At 45.0% G+C, this 19,993-nt stretch overlaps 1 protein-coding gene across 3 annotated transcripts in view; it reads left to right on the plus strand.

Moving 5' to 3' along the window:
- The window catches only part of LOC111153393 (trio Rho guanine nucleotide exchange factor), a 355,850-nt gene that overhangs the window by 253,979 nt on the left and 81,878 nt on the right, over window positions 1–19,993 (plus strand). For all 3 annotated transcript variants that reach the window (XM_022512390.1, XM_022512391.1, XM_022512392.1), the window contains 6 exons: window positions 3,029–3,121; window positions 5,497–5,608; window positions 7,598–7,788; window positions 9,765–9,866; window positions 13,571–13,713; window positions 14,283–14,382. In XM_022512390.1, coding sequence (XP_022368098.1) covers window positions 3,029–3,121; window positions 5,497–5,608; window positions 7,598–7,788; window positions 9,765–9,866; window positions 13,571–13,713; window positions 14,283–14,382 — 741 coding nt within the window. The remainder of the gene's footprint in view (window positions 1–3,028; window positions 3,122–5,496; window positions 5,609–7,597; window positions 7,789–9,764; window positions 9,867–13,570; window positions 13,714–14,282; window positions 14,383–19,993) is intronic.

The following is a 19,993-nucleotide window of genomic DNA, read 5'->3' on the forward strand; positions in this document are numbered from 1 at the left end:
TTTGGCTGTTATGGATAATGCTGCTATAAATGTAGGGGTGCATGTTTCCCTTCGAATTAGTGTCTTTGTATTTTTTGGGTCAACACCCAAGTAGTGTGATTCCTGGATTGTAGGGTAGGGTAGCTCTATTTTTAACTTTTTGAAGAACCTCCATACTTTTTTCCAGAGTGACTGCACCAGTTTTTATTCCCAGGAACAGTGCTAGAAGGTTCCTTTTTCTCCACATCCTCACCAACACCTGTTATTTCTTATACTTTTTATTTTATCCATTCTGACAGGTGTGAAATGATATCTTATATAGTTTTGATTTGCATTTCTCTGATGATGAGTGATGTTGTGCGTCTTCTCATATGTCTGTTGGCCATCTGGATGTCTTTGGAGAAATGTCTGTTCATATCCTCTGCCCATTTTAATTGGAGAGAGAGTGTGTGTGTGTCTGTGTGTGTGTCTGTGTGTGTTGAGTTGAGTTGTATGAGTTCTTTCTGTATTTTTGGTTACTAATCCTGGATTAGTAGATATGTCATCTGCAAATGCCTTCCCCCATTCAGAAGATGTCTTTTAGTTTTGTTGCTTGTTTTCTTCACTGTGCAGAAGCTCTTTATTTTGATGTTGTCTCAGTAGTTTATTTTTGCATTTATTTCCTTGCCTCAGGAGGCATATCTAGAAAAATGTTGCTGTGGCCAGTGTCCTGGAAATTGCTGCCTATGCTCTCTTCAGGGATTTTTATAATTTCACATTTGTGCCTTTATTCCATTTTGTGTTTACTTTTGTGTATGGTGTAAGAAAGGGGTGCAGTTTCATTCTTCTGCACATTGCTGTCCAACTTTCCCAACACCATTTGTTGAAGAGACTATCTTTTTCCCATTGGATATTCGTTTCTCTCTTGTCATTTTTGAGCAGTATGATCCTATGATAAGGTATTAAAAATGTCAACAAAAATAGTGAGATTGGTGTTTAGAAATATCAGAGATGCATTTCTGAATGTTATTAAAATGGTATTCAAAACACATTGCAATATGTCTCAGATGTTTTGTGGGGTGTGCATGAAACGGAATACTTCTCAGCTGTATGAAGGGATAAACTCCTGATATATAAATAGCAAAGATTCATCTCCAAAACGTGGGCTGAGAGAAGCTAGACATAGAAGAGTACATTCTGTATGATTCCTTTTATATGAAATTCTAGAATATGCAGAACTGATTTGGTGATAGAAATCAGAACAGGGGTTGCCTCTTGGTGGTGGTGGGGTTGTGGGTGGGGGAATTGGTTAGAAAGGGGTACGAAGAACTTCCTGTGATGTTGGAAATACTCTGTACATACTCGATTGCAAGTATGTTGACATTTGTCAGAACTCGGTGACCCGTACATGGGATTTGTACATTATACTGTATATGAAAAGATATCTTTTAGATGTGACATCATGAATACATGTATCATAAATCATAAATCCCACATTTTGAACATTTGTCACTGAAGAGAAACTTAAGGCTCTACTTGTGATTTGAAGGCAGAGGAAGAATTCCTAAGTTTTTACTCCAATCTGCCTGGTGAGTGAGTGACCCATGGTTCGGTGATTCTGGCAGCTGGCACACCGTAGGGAGAGTGGCCGTGTGAATCCCCCAGCGATGCTCGGTTCTTGAGGAGCTTAGTCGAGATGACCCACAGACTGAGAATATTAAGAATACAAAGAGGTGGTGGTTTTTTATTTATTTATTTATTTATTTATTTATTTATTTGAGAGAGAGCATGAGCGAGGAGAAGGTCAGAGGGAGAAGCAGACTCCCCGTGGAGCTGGGAGCCCGATGCGGGACTTGATCCCGGGACTCCGGGATCATGACCTGAGCCGAAAGCAGTCGTCCAACCAACTGAGCCACCCAGGCATCCCGAGGTGGTGGTTTTTAAATCACATTTGAAGCGCAGACTATTAGTAGATAACCCTTTTTTATTTTTATTTTTTTTAAGATTTTATTTATTTATTTATTTGACACAGAGAGAGAGATCACAAGTAGGCAGAGAGGCAGGCAGAAAGAGAGGGGGAAGCAGGCTCCCTGCTGAGCAGAGAGCCCGATGTGGGCCTCGATCCCAGGACCTTGGGATCATGACCTGTGCCGAAGGCAGAGGCTTAACCCACTGAGCCACCCGGGTGCCCCATAACCGTTTTTTAAAAAAGATTTTATTTATTCCAAAGAGAGTGTGAGTGAAAGAGGGAGAGGGAGAGAGAGAGAGAGAGAGAAGCATGAGCAGGGGGGAGGGGCAGAGGGAGAAGCTGACTCCGCTAGGAGTGGGGAGCCTGACGTGGGGCTCAACCGTGGGATCATGACCCGAGCCGAAGGCAGATGCTGCACCCACTGATCCACCCAGGCACCCCATTCCTTTTATCTATTTTTTTTTTTTTTTTTTTTAATTTTCTGAGAAGAGTGTTAAGAGCCAAGATAGCACCAGTACAGTGGGTTGGTGTGAAAGTCTGGGCTAGGAGATGGATTGTGAGTGTGGATGGAAGAATGAAGAATGGCTGAGTGGTCTGTGAATGTGTTTGTGAGGAAGGAGGAGTCCCTGTGCAGGAGAGTCAGGCTTGGGGGAAGGGATGTGGTCTGTGGCTCCAGGGCACCGGTGGCCCAAGTTGCCAGAGCTGCCGTGGGAGACAGGGCGTGTCTGGTCTGTGGCTCAGTGTTCCGTGGCTGACGCACCAGGGCTAGCCCGGGGCAGGGGAGGGCGGGCGGAGGTTGCTGGGCCAGTGTGGGCCCCACTTGGCTCCATGGCTGGGAGTCATGGGCTTGCCTGTTTGATGTCTGCACGTGAAAGCCAGGAATCCAGACAACACCGCTATCTTCTTGTTCAAAGTGATTAACTTATTCTTATGTTCAGCATATTGAAAGAATAAATAGTGTTTTCTACTTTTATTTCTTAGGCTAAGAGTGATATGTGTGTACTCATTTTGAAGGTAAAAAATGGCGTTTTAGTTCATGCTACCTAATTTACCCAGTAATGTTCATCAGTATATATCCATTTATTTTTTTTCTTAATTCAGGAAATACAGCAGCGGCACGGATTAGCCAATTCCATCTCTTCGTACCTTATTAAGCCAGTTCAGCGAATAACAAAGTATCAACTTCTTTTAAAAGTATGTATGAAGCATTTTCTACCTGCAAAATTTTGTCAACTGTGCATTATTATTTTGACATTTTTCTCTCTGTTTATGTCAAGAGCCCTGAATTTTTGAAATAAGACCTAGCCAATTAATTTTTTTTAATGTATTGGCATTTGTTACCCTGATCAGTTTCTCAGTGCAGCAGGTAAATAAGAGACTATTCCTTGATTAGGCACCTGAACTTTGATGACTGACCCTGGTCCCTAACATACACTGAGAAAAGAGATTGTGAAGTCTAGATCACTTGGTACCTGCGTCCCAGGCTGGCTCGCTGACCATGGGCCGCGCGCTGTGCTCTGTGCTCTGCATGTGTTAAGTTCACCTGGTCTGCAGGTCTGGAAGTGAGCCTGTGAGGGGAAGGGCTGTCCCGCCATCATCACTGGGTCACTGGCATCTGGGCTCTGTTCTAAACCCATGTGGAGCTGTGGGTCAAGTAGCTCACCCTCGGCTAGTCCTCCCTGTGACGTCTAGTCACGTATCACACACTTATTTGTGGAGCGTGTTGTTCACAAGTCAAACTGATCTCCACTTTCTCTTGGTTATGAATGGTGAGCGAAAGTCATCCTGTAACTCGGTATGCTGGCGGGTGTTAACTAGAATTATTGTGATCATTTTGCAATACATACAAATAGCAAATCCTTATGTCATACTGTTGAAACTAACATAATGGTGTGTGTCAATTATACCTCAAAAGAAAAACCCATTTCTAATAATCTTAAGGATTTAACAGTAGAATGGGAGAGGAAACTTGGAATTTGTGATCGTTGTCACAGGATGCGTCGTATAAATCAGTGTACATTTTCTTGACTACAAGAATAAGAATCTACCAGCTCTACCTAATGATGTGTGTGCTGTTGACGTGGCCGGAGAATGTTATCCAGCGTGAGAATGAGCCACTTGCTCTCCTCTTGGGACCCCTATTTTGTGAATCTGACTCTGTCCCTGGTGCCGCCCTCGCGCAGCAGCAGGAGGTGATGTTGTAATTTCCCCAGATGGAAAAAAAGTTCAGAGATGGAGTGATGAAGTCCTGAAACACTTTCTCTTTCTGTTAATGAGAAAACTCTAGAAACAGAAGTGGCCATATTCTTTTGTTAAAGCAATACCATCATGAGACATTTCTGTTGGGAAAGCTCTCCTGCACTTTTGTATCAAAATCCTATTAAGTGCTTTTATGGCCCTCACTGCAGCAATAGGAGCTTGCCATGAACGTGAAGTAGAAGTCAGGAGGTTGAGCTGTTTATATTCACATTAGCCCTCTGCTTTTTACTGCTGCAAAGACCGTGTACCTCTTGGTGTCCTCAGGATTTAAGAATTTTGTCTTTAGCATGTGTTCCACTAAAAATCTTTTTTCCAGTGACCTCACATCTAGTTAATCACCATTAAAGTGGGACTTTAATTTATGAACCTCATGTTATTCTGCCCAGGGGTTCTTCAGCAGAATAGTAATAAGCTCTGTTGAGCTCCCCAACGAGGAGCGTTTTCTGCCAGTGAGGTTAATTTCTGTACATAGCATTCTTAAGCACTTTTTTTCTTGCCAATCTCCTTAGAATAATAGGTAAAAACCATCTGGTCATGAGTGAAAGTGCTTGTCTGGTGCCAAATTGCTCTAAAGCTATCCAGTATGAGACCAGAGCTCCCTGCAGTGCCCTGTCCCTCTTGGGGATTGCTAGGACCCAGAGAGTGCTGGTTACTATTACTGACTATCACCATTCATACGCTGGTAAGAAAATATCCCGGAGCCTGCCAGAAGTTATTGCCCTTGTCACCCTTCCTTTAATAGCAGATGTTCCTCCAAGTGCATCTGAAATGGAATCACACTCAGGGAGGTGTGATCGGACCACTCGCGCTTTGCTAACCGACCTGCGCACAAGGGCACACACAGTATGTGACTGTGGATACCAGCGCGGCGTTGCGCTCCCGCTTGTGACCCGGGAGGTCTGGGCTGGGGGCGGTGTTAACAGCACGGAAGCGTTCACGATCACACGGGGATGCTCGGTGCACTCTGCGGTGACCTTCAGATAAAACCAGTAGCTGATTATGCTTTGCTGTGATAATTATTTTTTTATTATTATTTTTGAGGCTTGGTAGTTAATGTGTACACTGATTTTGTCTTAAACTGTGACTGCATCTGGTTTCCTCTGATCTGAAGAAGCATCCTGAGTTGAGCCGGACAGATCCTTCCATCCATAAAGAGGCAGTGATTCATTTTCTGTGAGAATATGTGCCCAGCCGACCGCGGTCTGTTGTTCTCTTGAAACTCATGGATTCTTCATGGCCTTTTTTTCTGCAAAGATCTTGTTGGCAAAGCTTTTGGCCTTTGGATGGTTCATGGTATCGGTCTCTTACAGGAACTACTCACTTGCTGTGAGGAAGGAAAGGGGGAGATAAAAGATGGCCTCGAGGTTATGCTCAGTGTGCCAAAGCGAGCCAACGACGCCATGCACCTCAGCATGCTGGAAGGTACGAGGCTCTGCACGTTCCCTGACAAGCATCTGCACACGTCCTGCTGACACTGTGTATGAGGGGCTCTCCCATGCCCTGAAACCCTTGGCTTTGTGCCTCTGTATTCTGTTAGGAGTTGAGAGTTTAGATGTGAATACCCTCTTTTTTTTTTTTTAAAGATTTATTTGTTTGAGAGAGAGAGCGCGCGAGTGTGCAGGCACAAGGCAGGGGAGGGGTAAAGAGCAGGGGAAGAGAGAGAATCCTCCAGCTGATTCCCTGCCAAATACGGAGCCCCACGTAGGGCTCAGTCTTACAGCCCTGAGATCGTGACCTGAGCTGAAATCAGGAGTCAGATGCTTAACCAACTGCACCACCCAGGAGCCCCAAGGACCTTCTGTTTTAAAAGATCTGGTTTCATTGCTTCCCCTTAGTTTCACGAAGTGCTTCAGCCTCATTAAGAGCACGCCCTTGTCCATCATCTGGAGAACAGGCTGTCCACTCTCCCAGACCCCGATAGCACCGTGTGTCACTTGTTTTAGGCAATCAGGTGTCCACAGTAGATGGATGGATGGAAGGACGGCAAGATCAGCCCCCTGTGATTATAAAATCCTTTGAAAAGCTTGCTGTTTCCCTGTATCTATATCCACTGTATCACTTGCAAGAACCTCGAACATGGCGGCATGTGACACGGCAGTGTGTGATGTGGTGAAGAGTGAGGTAGAGAAATGAAATGAAATACCTTTCCATGGATGCTTGTGTTTAAAAGGTTCTTTCTGTGTGATAGAGCTTAACTCCTATTATCAGGTACACAATTATGTACAGAAAGTAATCCTTCCCCAAATGCTTTTTCTAGCCTTACCAGTAGTATTGAGCAGTGTAACCGGTTGGGGCAGAGGTGCTGCTGTTTGCAGTAGAGACGCAGAAGTCAGAGGCCAGGTGGGGTAGCTTTTCCTGTCTCTGATTTGAGACCCTGAGCTGGTACGGCAGCCCTTCTTGGCATCATCAAGGACTCAGGTTCTGTTCTCCATACTTTCTCTCCACTGCTTAAATGTTGTTTGCTTGGGAAGGTTTAGGGTATGTCAAGACCATGGAAATGTTCCATCCAGCAGAAAGAAAGTGAGAAAGAGGGCGGGGAAGGAGCAGCCGCTGGAAGGGCAGAAACGAGGAGTTGTACGCAAGACTGCCCCACACAGCCTGAGCTTGGCCACGTGCTGTCCCAGCACCACTGGGGCAGAAATGCAGGGCCTGTCTGAGCAACCACAGAGGATGCTTCTCTCTGGAGAAGGAGGAGAGAGCCGTGGTCGAGGGAGAACTAGCTGCCCCTGCCCCAGATATCCAGCCACTTCCTGCAGCCTGGTCGCTGGAAGTCCATGCAGTGGGCCACTTCCAGGAAGAGTTGAGCAGAGCGAAAGCCACTCCATGGTCCGAGTGTGACTGATTCACAGGAAGAATTTTGCAAAGATGGGAGAACTCACCAAGGAAGGCCAGACCAGAGCCCTGTGGAAAGGCTGGGACTGCAGTGGAATGTCCAGGAGGGTGTTCTGGGCTAAAGAGGCAGAGGATCAGGTCGCAGCCTGGGAGTAGGCAGTGGCCTGGGGGAAGGTCGGTGGACCATTCTGGGCCAGGGGAGGAGGAGGTCTGTGTGATGCGATGCCGTGAGTGAAGGCCGAGGAGAAGCAGGGAGTTCATTCAAATCTCAGATTGTGTTAATGCCACCCGCAGCAGATGGAGTTGAAGGAATAAAGCCATGAGGAAGCACTGACTTTTTTTTTTTTTCTTCCTTTTTGAGCAAGGGAAGATATATGCAAAGTCATGTTTTAGGAAGAATTATCCTTCGACGGGTGGGATCAGTGCGGAGAAACTGGAATGAGGGCCCAGAAAGGGAACTCTAATCTGTGATGTAATTGTTGGGCATTGAACAAATGTTTAAATCGTCACAATGCTGTCCTGTGCATCATTTTTTATTTTCTTTCAAATTGATTGTGCCTCCTTGTCTTTGTGTTGTAGGGTTTGATGAAAATATTGAGTCTCAGGGAGAACTCATCCTGCAGGAATCCTTCCAAGTGTGGGACCCAAAAACCTTAATTCGAAAGGGTCGAGAACGGCATCTCTTCCTTTTTGAAATGTCCTTAGTATTTAGTAAAGAAGTGAAAGATTCCAGTGGCAGAAGCAAGTACCTTTATAAAAGCAAATTGTTTGTAAGTATCAGCACTCAGAATTGTTAATTTAAAGGTAACACACTTGCAAATCTTCTTGTAGGCTGAAAAAAAAAAGCACCATTGCTTTCAATTTAACCTCCCAAACTGCCCTAAAATGTGAAACTTCAGAATTGTTAGGTTTTTATCTTCCGCAGTGAACATCTCTTGACGATCTGGAGTCCACTAGAGGGAGCTCATGGGTTTTAGCTTCGCTAGACTGAGAAAACCTGCTTTTTCTAAATTCCATAGACTCTGAGGATGAGAAAACACTTTTTAAGTGAATTTAGATTTACCTCTTATGTGCCCAAACCAGCTTTACAAATAAATGATCATATGAGTCTACGATTAAGTTCTCATATCATTCTAATTAATTTTCCTTTCACCAATGTTGGAAGATACGTTAAGCAACCTTCCTGGGTGGCTGGCTGTAGCTCTTAATAATCTGGGGTGAATTTTTCTTTCAATAAAGGTAAGTGTGTGGAAAATAAACAAGTAAATTTAGGGTTCCTTACACTAACAAAATATGGTTATTTAGAGAAAACATACATATGCAAAAATAGTTCTAAAGGTCCACTATCCCATCTGTGCAGAGAGCACTCCCTACCCTTGAGTGCTGGGTGCATACTGTGTTGCATTTGAATTCTTTTTTAACTTGTGAGTGTACTTTCTGCCAAAAGAATATAGCTGATGCCTTTTTTCTGACAAATAACAAGTCTCTGGGTAAAACCACATGCTGACTCTCTGAGAAGCCTCAAGCAGGTGTCCTCCTCAGGGTCCGCTGTGTTTCTGTGTTCCCCTTGTGGGAATACCTCGGGTTGTCATCACAGAACTGCTGGGCAGGGTCAGGCAGGGGGAGGATTGGGCAAAACTAATGAAAAATCACCGCCTGAGAAAGAATAGGAAATGTATAGAATTTGGTTTCTTCTTTACACAAGATATGACAGATCACTTATAAATATTGGTAGATATTTGGAATCTGGACAACATCTACATTATGTATTTTTATGGTATCCATATATTAATCATGTTCCCAAAGTAATAAAATACTACCAATGTAGAAATCATCTTTAATAATAATTTGGAATTTGCAAGTTTAAACTAATGGTTTTCATACCATTTTCTTTGGCTTATATCCTGTCTGAGATTGTCTTTTGGCTCACAGCCCACCTTACGTCATTTTAGATCATATTGTAACTGGAAAGAAAAAATGCAGCATTGCTGGCTAGTAATTTCACTAGCTGGCTTTAATCTATCCTCAGAGACCAAGCTAGTCTGTTTTAGAAGCTGATACATCTTCATTTAATTTATCTTTCGAAAGTTAAGGTTCCCTCAGAGGCCACCATTATGAATCACTTCCTTTGCTGGAGCGGGGAAACACATGAGGGTGAACTTGACTGTGGGGGAGGGACTGAAGATGTTGACCTTCACCTCTGCTCCCATCACAACTGCACATGTCACAGAGAGAAATTTTGTCTCTTAGCCCTTAAAATTATTGGCGAAACACTAAAAGTTAATGCTCTTGATGAACAAATCGGGAAATAACTGTGAAGACATTATGTACCTTCTGTGAACTACTCCACTCGTGCCGAAAATGCATGGCGGGAGCTCCTTTGCAACTCAGACTGATTTGGTTTGTTGTTTATGAGTTGAAAATGGTCAGCTCTTTGATTTTCCAGTAAGAGGATTTTTAGATATTTTGGTTTCCTTCCTCTGGATTTGCTGGTTGACCCTCATCAGGATCTCCAGTAGATGCGCACAGGGGAAGTAGAAGGGATGCAACCGATCATGGCGGCCTGAGAACAAAATTTTCTCATTTTAACTGCAGTAAGATTGGAGGCTTACCTGCCAGCGTAAACAAACTATGTTGTTATAACCTGGCGTGACCACAAGCCACCAAAAACCGTTTTCTTGGTCTTTGTTCTGTATCCCGCTGGAATCTTACAGTCATCTAATTATGTAATTACCTTTCTATCCAGACCTCAGAGTTGGGTGTCACGGAACACGTTGAAGGAGATCCTTGCAAATTTGCACTGTGGGTGGGGAGGACGCCAACCTCGGATAATAAAATTGTCCTTAAGGTATGTTCATTTGAAGCTTGGGAATGTGCTGTGGGACAAGTTTATTGGCTTTTTTTTTTTTTTCCTGTTGAAATATATTGGTGTTCATAGCTTTTATTTGCTCTTTTTGTGTTCTCTCGAGATTGGTGATTATCACAAAGAGAATAATAGAATAAATTCAGTTTGGTACTCTAGTGATAAAATGCCTTGAGGTAAACTTTTGCTCTTCTATGATAAAGGTCAGATGGAGAGAAATCTCTTTAAACTTCTCCCATTCTTTCTGTCTGAAAAAGAATTAGTCGATTCCATCAGAGGTGCAGGAAGTTGAGGTATGGGAGGGAGGACATGTGGCTCAACAGCTCTCACTGCACACTTTGTCCAATTTCCAAAGGCAAATAAATAGGCACCTGATGAGCTTGTGAAGGCCTTGGGCCATTCCAGGGCTGAATGTGCCAAGAGTCTTCATGGGGTCCCAGGCTCTTTGGCTTTCTGGTTAAGGGGCAGAGAAAAAAGGGAGATAATGATCAGTTACAAGGGTTGATAAGTGTTCAAAAACACTAAGGGTGCTTTTGGGGGGTATATATTGGGATGGGGGAGGAATATATGTTTGAATATTTGACTTGAACTCTGCCTCCCCTGTACCAGCTTCTCCAAGGAACGACACAGGGCACTCGGGTGTCTTGTGTACTCCCTCCTGTGTTTGAGAAAATACAAATGGAACTTTCTTTTTTAGATGTCTGGGAAGGCCATAAGTGATTTTGGGATGTTATGTGAAAGATGTTGCTGAAGATTTGTACAATATTGGGAGATGAGCCAAAAGCTTAATGGGACTCTGGTGTATGAACTTGCATGCCAGGAATTCTGTCTCATACATTCCTTTTAATCTCTCACCAGTATTTCCAGCAACTATGAATTTCTCATCGGTACCTTGCTCTTAAAGAATTTGTACTTTAATGGAAGCCATTGTGTTACTAAGATCTTTATTCCCATGGAAATGATGGATTGTTTTGCAATGAATATATGATTACCAACCCAGTGTGTTCTTGTTAGTATTGGCATAAAGCCCTATAAAATAGAAATTGCACTGATAGCTAAATATTAGATAACGGAACTTTCCTAAGCCATAAAATTTTAAAGTATACTCAAAACCATAAAACTTCCAACTCATAGTAAGTATTTATCCAGATTAGCTACAGTGACAGATGTCAAAGGGTGAATCTGAGAAATAGTGCCAGATATTTTAGCCAGATTTGAACTACTTTCTTTTGGGATATAATAAAATACTCATGATGCAGTTGAAGGATAAGGCTCCCTACAGGCTTTATCAGACTAAAGCTTTCTAGGGGAATTTCGAGTAATATTTCTCTGCCTTCCAAGGAGAGACTAAAGGAAATGATGTCCTCATTCATTTTAGAGATTACTTTGTGGTGGTGGAGCTGGAGATGGAGAAGGTGGGGGTGGAGGTGGAAATGCCAGCTAAGATGGAGATGATGGTGGAGGCAGGGACTGAGGTGGTGGAAGTGATGGTAGAGGTGGTTGAGATGGGAGATGGTGGTGGTGGGGTGGTTGGGATGGAAGTGGTGGTGGTGGAGATGATGGAGGAGGTGGTTGAGATGGAGGTGATGGTGGTGGAGGTAGTGGTGGATGTGGTGGAGATGTAGGTGGTGGAGATGATGGAGGAGATGGTTGAGATGGAGATGGTTGGGGGGAGGTGTTTGGGATCGAAGTGGTAGTGGTAGAGATGACAGAGGAGGTGGTTGATATGGAGGTGATGGAGGTGATGGTGGTGGAGGTGGTATTGGAGATGGAGATGATGGTGGAGGTGATGGTGGTGGAGGTAGTGGTGGAAGTGGTGGAGATGTAGGTGGTGGAGATGATGGAGGAGGTGGTTGAGACGGAGATGGTGGGGGGGGAGGTGTTTGGGATGGATGTGGTGGTAGTAGAAATGGAGATGGTTGTGGTGGAAATGATGGGGGGGGTGGTTGAGATGGAGATGTGGTGGAAGTGATGGTGCTGGAGGTGGTGGTGGAGGAGGTGCTGATAGAAATGAAAATGATACTGATGGCCTAATAGTTAGAAAACAAAGCTGTGGTCTTTTTTATGTAGCCCTTTGGAAGGGAGAACCTGATTTCCAAATCCTTCCATAAACGGATGGAGACTACTAAGAGTCCAAAACAAACAAGTGGGACCTTTTATTTAGTATTTAGCTGGCTTACCTTTCTCTTGTTTTTCTGAAAAATTGGCATGTGTTTTCTTTGTTTAATTTCTTTAAGGTCAGGAAAATTCCTCTCAGTAAATGTAATGATCACTTCACCCTATTAAATCATGAGAATTTCTTTTCTTTGTAAAACATATTTAATAGTTTCCCTCAGTTGTCTCTAAACCCCGCCAAATGTTCTTTCTCAGATTCTTCTCTTAGTTTAACCTGAACATTTGTATCAGGCATTTCATTGCCAGTAGATCTGCAGTTTTCAGAGTTTTGCATTGAGAGACACCTCTGTTCCATGCACAGACTCCTCTAGTCCCTGATCCTCCTGCCTCTGGCCCCAGAAGAACTTGGGATACTGCTTCCCAGTCTCAGGTCTGGGAATGGAGGCCACAGGCCGCTTTTATCCTTTATGTAGTTCCCTGTTCCTAAATCTAAGTGACTCTAAAGACACAGCCTCCAGTTAAAATTTTTTACATAGGGGAAAGATAGTCCCAACTCTAATTTCCTTTCCCAACATGGGCCTTGACTTTTCTGTTTTTGAAGACAAGGTGCACCATGAGAAATGCTCCCTCTCGGTCAGGATCTCAGCTGTAATCCCTCTGACGACTGTTTCAGGGAATTGTGCTTATGTCATAGGAGGTTGATGTTTTCCACAAGGAAATTAAAAACTGTTACTGAGCCCCAGAACATGCAAAAAGAAGGGAAAAGAAAAAAAAAGAAAGGAAGAAACCTTCTTTGAGGCCAAGAGAAAGGAAAAAAATCTGGAAGGCGTACTGCCCTATGTGTTCATTCTGCAAATGCTTATTGAATATTGACTGTGTACTGTGTATCATTTTCAGAAAATAGTTCTCAAAAGTTGTAATGGTGTTGCCATCTGTGACTGGCAGTAGGTTAACTGGTTTCCGCTACTGGTGTGACCAGGGGTAGGTGAAGGCAGAGCTTGGGAAGCCGGGCTCTGACGTCCACATGGATGCCATCTGTCCAGCCTGAGCATTCCGGATGCTTCCCATGCCAGCCGTGTGACCGTGGGCCCATTTCTGACCCGAGGATAAGGAGGGGCCCTACTCCACAGAGTGCTGGGGCAGCGAGCATGGGTGCAGGTGGGGCTGGTCTGGAAACAGAGTGCAGGGGACAAGGCAGAGGGACGTGGGCACCAATGCGGGTGGCTGGGAACCCCCGACCGCTGTTCTCTGCCTAAATGCTTCAGGGACACTTGGGCTTGGGATCGGCTGCGCTTTCATATTTACCCAGAGCTGCTTACAAGGTTTGCAGGCTGGGGAATGATTGATTATTACAATATTTAGAGATCTGGAGTAACATATGTGCTGTTAAGATAAAAATGGTTTTGACTGAAAAATACTCAAAATGGCAAAGTAAACATGGGATGTGGTTGCTGTTCTGCTGGGAAGTTATTTTGAAAATGGGAAACAAGGAATGTGGGTGACCTGAGCGTGGTTAGTGTGGGTTCTGGAAAGGGCCGCTTCCGAATCCTGACTGACTCTCACACCTTGTTCAGGCTTCCAGTATAGAAAACAAGCAGGACTGGATAAAGCACATTCGCGAAGTAATACAGGAAAGGACCATTCACCTGAAAGGAGCCCTGAAGGAGCCCATTCACATCCCCAAGACGGCGCCGGCCGCGAGGCAGAAGGGGAGGAGGTTAGTGCTGGGGACTTGGGGTAGGTGTGTTTAGTTGGTAGGGAGGGAACAAGGCAGTGTTAACTTACTGTTTTTCAAAGATCATCTTTCTTAAATATTTTGAGGAATTTTTTTTAATTTGGTTTATGTGTAACCTCATTCTTAGCAATGAAGTTGCTTTGTCAAGACAAGAACCTCCTTCAGCTTAAAGTAAAGGAAGGGCTCTGTGCACATCCCTTTCTGTTGCCCTTTCCACAGCACGTGTGAGTCTGGATGCATATCTAGGTCATGCGTGGGACCGGGACAAGCTATATCTTATCCTAGGTGTTCATGTTTCTCGTTTCTGTGATGGAAATTACACAACTGTGTCTTACCACTGTGCACGTTACACGGAAGACACATGTTGGACACACAGCCCGGCGCGCAGCCAAGGTGGCCTCCTGTCACCGTTCACGCAGTGCTGGTGCAGTCACACAGATAGCTCTGTGCCTCTTTGAACAAAGCTGTCTCTCCAGTGACTGATAGCTGCCCTCCACCAGTCTTGAGAAATCCAGCAGTGTCAGGAATGAAAACTTTGTTTGCTTCTTCAGGGATGGAGAGGATCTGGATAGCCAGGGCGATGGGAGCAGCCAGCCGGACACAATTTCCATCGCCTCACGGACATCTCAGAACACGCTGGACAGTGATAAGGTAAGCTGCAACCAGCACTTTCTTTGGCGGGTGGGTGATGTATTCTTGGATCTGCTAGGAAGCAGCCTGTTTCTATCTATAAATGAGAGTTTGGCACCAACATTTCCAAACAGTCACTATGTGCTAAGTGGTGCTGGGAGTAGAAGCAGAGACAAGAAGTTGGGGGTGTTGGGGGTAAAGTCTGAGGATTCAGGAAAAATCGCCTGACCTTCCCAGTGTCGTTACATGGTTTTCTGTCAGGGTGTTCTAGGGCAGGTGTTTAAGCTGTAACTTTACAGAAGCAGAAGAACTAGTTATTTTAAGTTAAATGCTGCACAGAGCCCAGATGAGAAGCTGCTGTGAGTCAGTAGGGGCGCCGGCATGCTCAGGTGGGCCCTGCGGCTCCTCCTGGGAACACAGGTGCAGCAGGTGCAGGCAAGGCACCCCGGAAGGAGCCCGTGCCGGTGCCGACGACTGGGCAGCCAGTCCGGTCGGCAGAACGTCCATGTAGCTCTCCCTTCTCCAGAAGGGGTGTAGAGCATCTCATGATCTCTCCCGATCAAATCCCAAAACCAACAAAATAAATGAGCAGGAGAATTCGGAATCCAGGCTGACATGAGGCACAGCTAATCAGGGTCCCCCATAAAAGCCAGTTGGGGGACATTCACGTCAGCTAAAATTAAGTCTTCTGTTCCCACTGAAATGAGCACATGTTCTGTTTCTAAACTGCTAGACCAAATTCTCCAAAAAGGTTATTTGATAGTGAATAGTGATTTTATTGAGTGTGCCACCGGTTCAGAATTCCTGTGTTTCCCACTATGTGATGCAGGCTGCTCTTTCTGCATTCGTCCCGACGAGGGGGCGTGGGGGACACACGGGAGTCTGTTCTTGGCCTGGTGTTTGCACAGTGCATTTGTAGCAGGAAGTGTCCTGACTTCACCGTCCTTTGGAAGCAACTGCTGACTTCTGGTGAGGGTCCAGTCTCGGACTGTTTCCAATGGCAGGTCCCGGAGGCCCAGATGGGGGCGCTTTCTTCACCCAGTTTTGCAGAGGATTCCCAGTGTGTAATGCAGGGTCCAGGAGAGAAGGAAGTGGACTTAAAAGTATTGCTTTCCTACAGTGATTTCTCTTTTAAGATCCTTCTGGTTTGAGTCATTTGTTTTTTCTATTCAGTTTTTTGAGTTCATCAGATTATAAGTCCTAGAAAGTAGAATGGTTGGAGTAATAGGATAGAGAAGAAAAAGTGTCTCATTTTACTTTGTTCAGAGCCCAGTGGCAAATATGTCTTGCCAATGGTAGAAATGAGGAAGGAGAGAAGGGACACGTCAGGCATCTGGGGTGTAATAGCAATGTTTCCTGCGGCCACCCACCTTCAGGCCCCTCACAGACTCGCCGTGGTGGGCATCACCAACCACCGATTGGCCCGTCAGGTCCCAAGTTCATGTTCTTCCCAGATACACTCTCATAGAACTTACTCTAGAATTTCTTACTCTCATAGATTTACTCTAGAAATGAGTTTTAAAATTTACTTTGTAGAAATAAGGAATTTGAGTGAAATTGTCAAGGAGATAAATAAAAGTAAAAAGTTTTGCTTTTCTACTGGGATGTTAGGCTTTTTAAAGAACTATTTATTGAGTCTTCTACGTGTAGAGATAATTCACCGTTTTCTGCTTCCCTCCTGCGGTGCCCTCTCTCCAAACGTCACTGTGGAGCTCAGAACTCCCTGACGACCGCTTCTACAGCTAACAGCTGTAACCCCCCACCTGAGCTGTACAGAGCCTCTCCCTCCGGGCAGCTCCTGGCCTGGCGTTCCCGTGACTCCTAGCCATCTGAAAGTAATGACACTCCAGAACTCCTCTTTTACGTGGACCTGGCATGTATTTCCTTAAATACCCGTCCCTGAGATCGTAGGTCCTTGGTAGGTTCAAAAGTACCAAACAGGGATGAGCTGTCTTCCTAAGACCACAGACCTGCAACCAGTTGCCTTCTTCAGTTCTTGGATCTGTATTTGGGCTGAGAATAAAGAGCATGTGAGATTTCATGATGGTAACTCAAAATCTGGACTTTGGAGAGAATGTTCCCATTCTGCCTGATGAGAAAGAAAGGAAGACTTTGCTGCCATGCGAATGCCAGGATTTGTGTATTCTCAGCTTCTGGAGGGCTTTTTTATTGTTGTCTCCCTGCTTATACTTCTAGTAGATATTTCAGGGTCAGTAGATGAGTCAGGAAAATACATTTTGAAGATTAGGAAGCTGCATCCTTCTTCAAGTCAGCTTTAGAATGCCCTGTGGGACTGAACTCGGCTTAGCCAGAAAACCCCCTCCGGTCCGATGGCAGTAAGTTTTCTTGTCTCGGGGTTCTTTCCACCCTGTATATTTTAGGTTTAAGCAGCCTCTGATGACACAGGCAGATAGACCTGGCGAGGGAAATTACTTAACCATATTCTGCCTGTTGGGCTTAATTTATGATGCCTGTTGTGAGTTAGTTGTTATCGTGGACTTCGGTTACATTTCAGAAACTGGGTGGGGGGATGTTTTCGACTCGGCCTCTTGGAGCGTTCGTAAGGAAAAGTTATGTGCCCAGTGCTGTAGTAATGCTCTACGAGATGCGCAGGATGTTTTTGGAAGAGTCCATTGAGGAGGGGCTCCTGGAGACACCCTCTTTCCAGGGAGCACTGTTCACAGAGCCGGGTACAAACAGATACAAACCACACGCCTCGTGAGCACAGTTCTTTCTTTGAAAACATCAGTTTTGAAATACACCACCCCCTTGTTCCGGGAGTGAGTTTAGCAGCGATTCTTGTCCGTATTCATGGTACTTACGTTGATAAAATGATCTTATAAAAATATAATTTGGAGTCCAAAGAAATCAAATGGTTGCCAGATTTGTATCTCATTTGTCCTGAGCTTGTCTCCCTGAGGTAGGGAGGAGAGTGCTGAGCCAGCCTTCAGGACACTGAGGAGATGAGGGAGGTCGGATGACCCTCACAGGGCCACCCAGCAGCGGAAAGCTAAAGCCAAGAACAAAATGTGGATTTAATTACCAGCTAGAGTCCAGACCTTATTATTCACATTAGCGCTGGTTATGGAGCTAAATATTTTAATGTATTAAAGAATCATTTTTAACCTTTTTCTCTTCTATTTGCCTTATTAGTCTGTGGTTTATTTTATATAACAAAAACTTATATTATAAAGAAAATAGAAAATACGGGAATCAGATACAGGCTACTCTAGAACAAAGCATCTTGAGGTCAAGATGAATCACCGAAGCAAGATGAGGGGGCCTGTGGACAAGCTGACCCAAGCCCTCGGGGCCAGTGTGAGCTTTTTTACATCGTAGGTAATGCAGTTCTGATTTTTAATGAATGAGAAATTCAATTGAGACTGACACTTGGCATGAACTGCCCTAAGCTTACAATGTGAATCTATGAATCCACATATTTAGAATAAATGATTTCATTTTACTCTTAATGAAGGCGCTGTAGCACTGTGTTGGAAATAGGAGGTTTTATGTAGTTTAAAAAGTCAACCAACTTCCTCTATGAAGTGACATCCTAACGATAGGAACTTGGCCGGATTTATGTAAATTGCAGTGTGCATTTTTAAAATGGGGCCAAATTCACATTTTTGAGAAAGGAAACTTGCACTGAGCCTATTTAGGAAATGCCTTCCCGCTCCCTTCCCACCCACCTCCCTGGCATTCCGGGCACAGAGTGGCCCTGTCGGGAGCCACACAAGCCCTGATTCTGAGCTCCCACAGCTTTGGCTCCACGCTCTCCCCCCCGCTGAAGGTGCTGGAAGCAAGAGGGCAAGGAGGAGCTCAAGTTGCTGGCCTTGCCGGAGCTCTGAGCCTCCCAGGACCTCATGTTGGTGTGCCCCTGTGTGGGCATGACAGCAAGTGCTTTAATTCGGAAGCCTTTCTCCAGGGCAGAGTTTTAGTCTCCCCAGACAGAGTACCCCGGCCGCTGCTCGCAGTGTGACAGTAGATGGTTAGGAACGAGGAAGTGCTCACCAGTCAGACCCCTGGGCTCCGCTCCTCAGCAGCCCCGGGCAGTTAGCTCACCTGTCTGTGCCTCAGTGTCCTCATCTGTAACTGGGGACAGTACTTAACGACTCACCTCACGGGGCTGTGCGTACTGAAAATGTGTGACGTGCTGAGAACAGTGCCGAGCACGTACTGAGCACTTAATGAATCCCAGCTATTGCTAGGTCTTTGTCAGAAGTGCTGCCTTCTCCCTCCTTCCTGGACTGTTGCTGTTCATTCGCGGTGGTTGCAGATGGCTGTCTCTGTCAGCCTCTCTGTCCTTGTATTTGCCCATTCTGGATGGCAGTGGATTTGGAGCTGTGCTGATTAGGAGCTAGAAGCCGCCTTAAGAACAAACTGCTCAGTGTTAGTGCCTGGACGTAAGCCCTGGGGGTGGGGTGGGGCGCTTAACAGTGAAATGCCCCATAATGAATGGGCAGTCACTGAAGAAGAGGGGGGATTCTTGCTAAAAACCTACCTCCCCACACACACACTCATCTTTAACCCCACGGAATGAGCCGTACTGTGGCTGCCCATGTGTAAAATGACTGCACGCTATTCACGGACGTCCATGCATCACCCACTGTGGGCCGACCCAGGACAGGTGCTCCAGGACAGGAATGACCCGGGAGATGAGGCCCCCGCCCCCGCCAGCAGTCTGGTGGATAGAGCGCACCTGGTGTTTGTGTCTTCCTTTTGCTAATCTTTGTTTTCTATTTTCCTAAGTGGCTGTGGTTTTTTGTAACCTTTGACAAGTTTTTTAAGTGCTTTCATGAAACCACAAAGTGGAATGTAGTCTTTGATAATTTTAGTTAATCAGAAAAACAAAATTGCCCACGCTAAAGTAGAAAGCCTCAGTTCTTTTTCTTTTCTTTTCCTTTTTTTCTTTTTTTTTCAGTAGGCTCCATGCCCAGCATGGAACTCAATGCGGGGCCTGAACTCACGACCCTGAGCCGAGATCAGGAGTCAGACACTTAACCAACTGAGCCACCCAGGCTCCCCAGAAAGCCTCAGTTCTAAGAAAAAGCAGATTTTTTCTTTTTTAAATACAAAGCTTGAGTAGAAATATAACAACAGTGTTTATTAAAATAGTGGTGCACTGAAAAGTGCTTTTTAATGTAAATTTTGCAGTACTGATCAAAGTTACTGTTGAAAGTGATGACATAGTTTTGATTTGGACTTGAGCCCAGAGGTTTCTTCTAGTTGTTCTTCCTTCTGGTGAGAAGCCCAGTCACCTGGCTGACTGTCATTTCTTAGCTCTTCCTGTTGGTGTCCCTCCATCAAAGACAGAGTCATTTCACATTAATGTTTCTGGATAAAGGATAGTCTTGCTCACTCAGGAAACTCAGTAAACGGGTTCCTTTGGGTGAAAGTGTCTTACGTAGCTTCGGGGTTTCCAGGACCAGATGACTCAAGGTAACAGTGGTCAGCTGTCTACTTTCCAGCTCTTGTGCCTTTTTCTGTGTGAACCAACTAAACTTCTCATTCATTGGCCACCTTCCCTCCGAGCCTGTTTCTTCAGCAGGTGCTGGCATCTCTCGTTCTAGTATGTGAGCGAGGGGAAATGGGTTGCTGGTGCAGGTCAGGGTCTGTGAAGCCTTGAAGCCTG

This window comes from Enhydra lutris, unplaced genomic scaffold (assembly GCF_002288905.1).
Source record: "Enhydra lutris kenyoni isolate GAN:26980312 unplaced genomic scaffold, ASM228890v2 scaffoldscaffold32, whole genome shotgun sequence".
NCBI classification, from domain to species: Eukaryota; Metazoa; Chordata; class Mammalia; order Carnivora; family Mustelidae; genus Enhydra; species Enhydra lutris.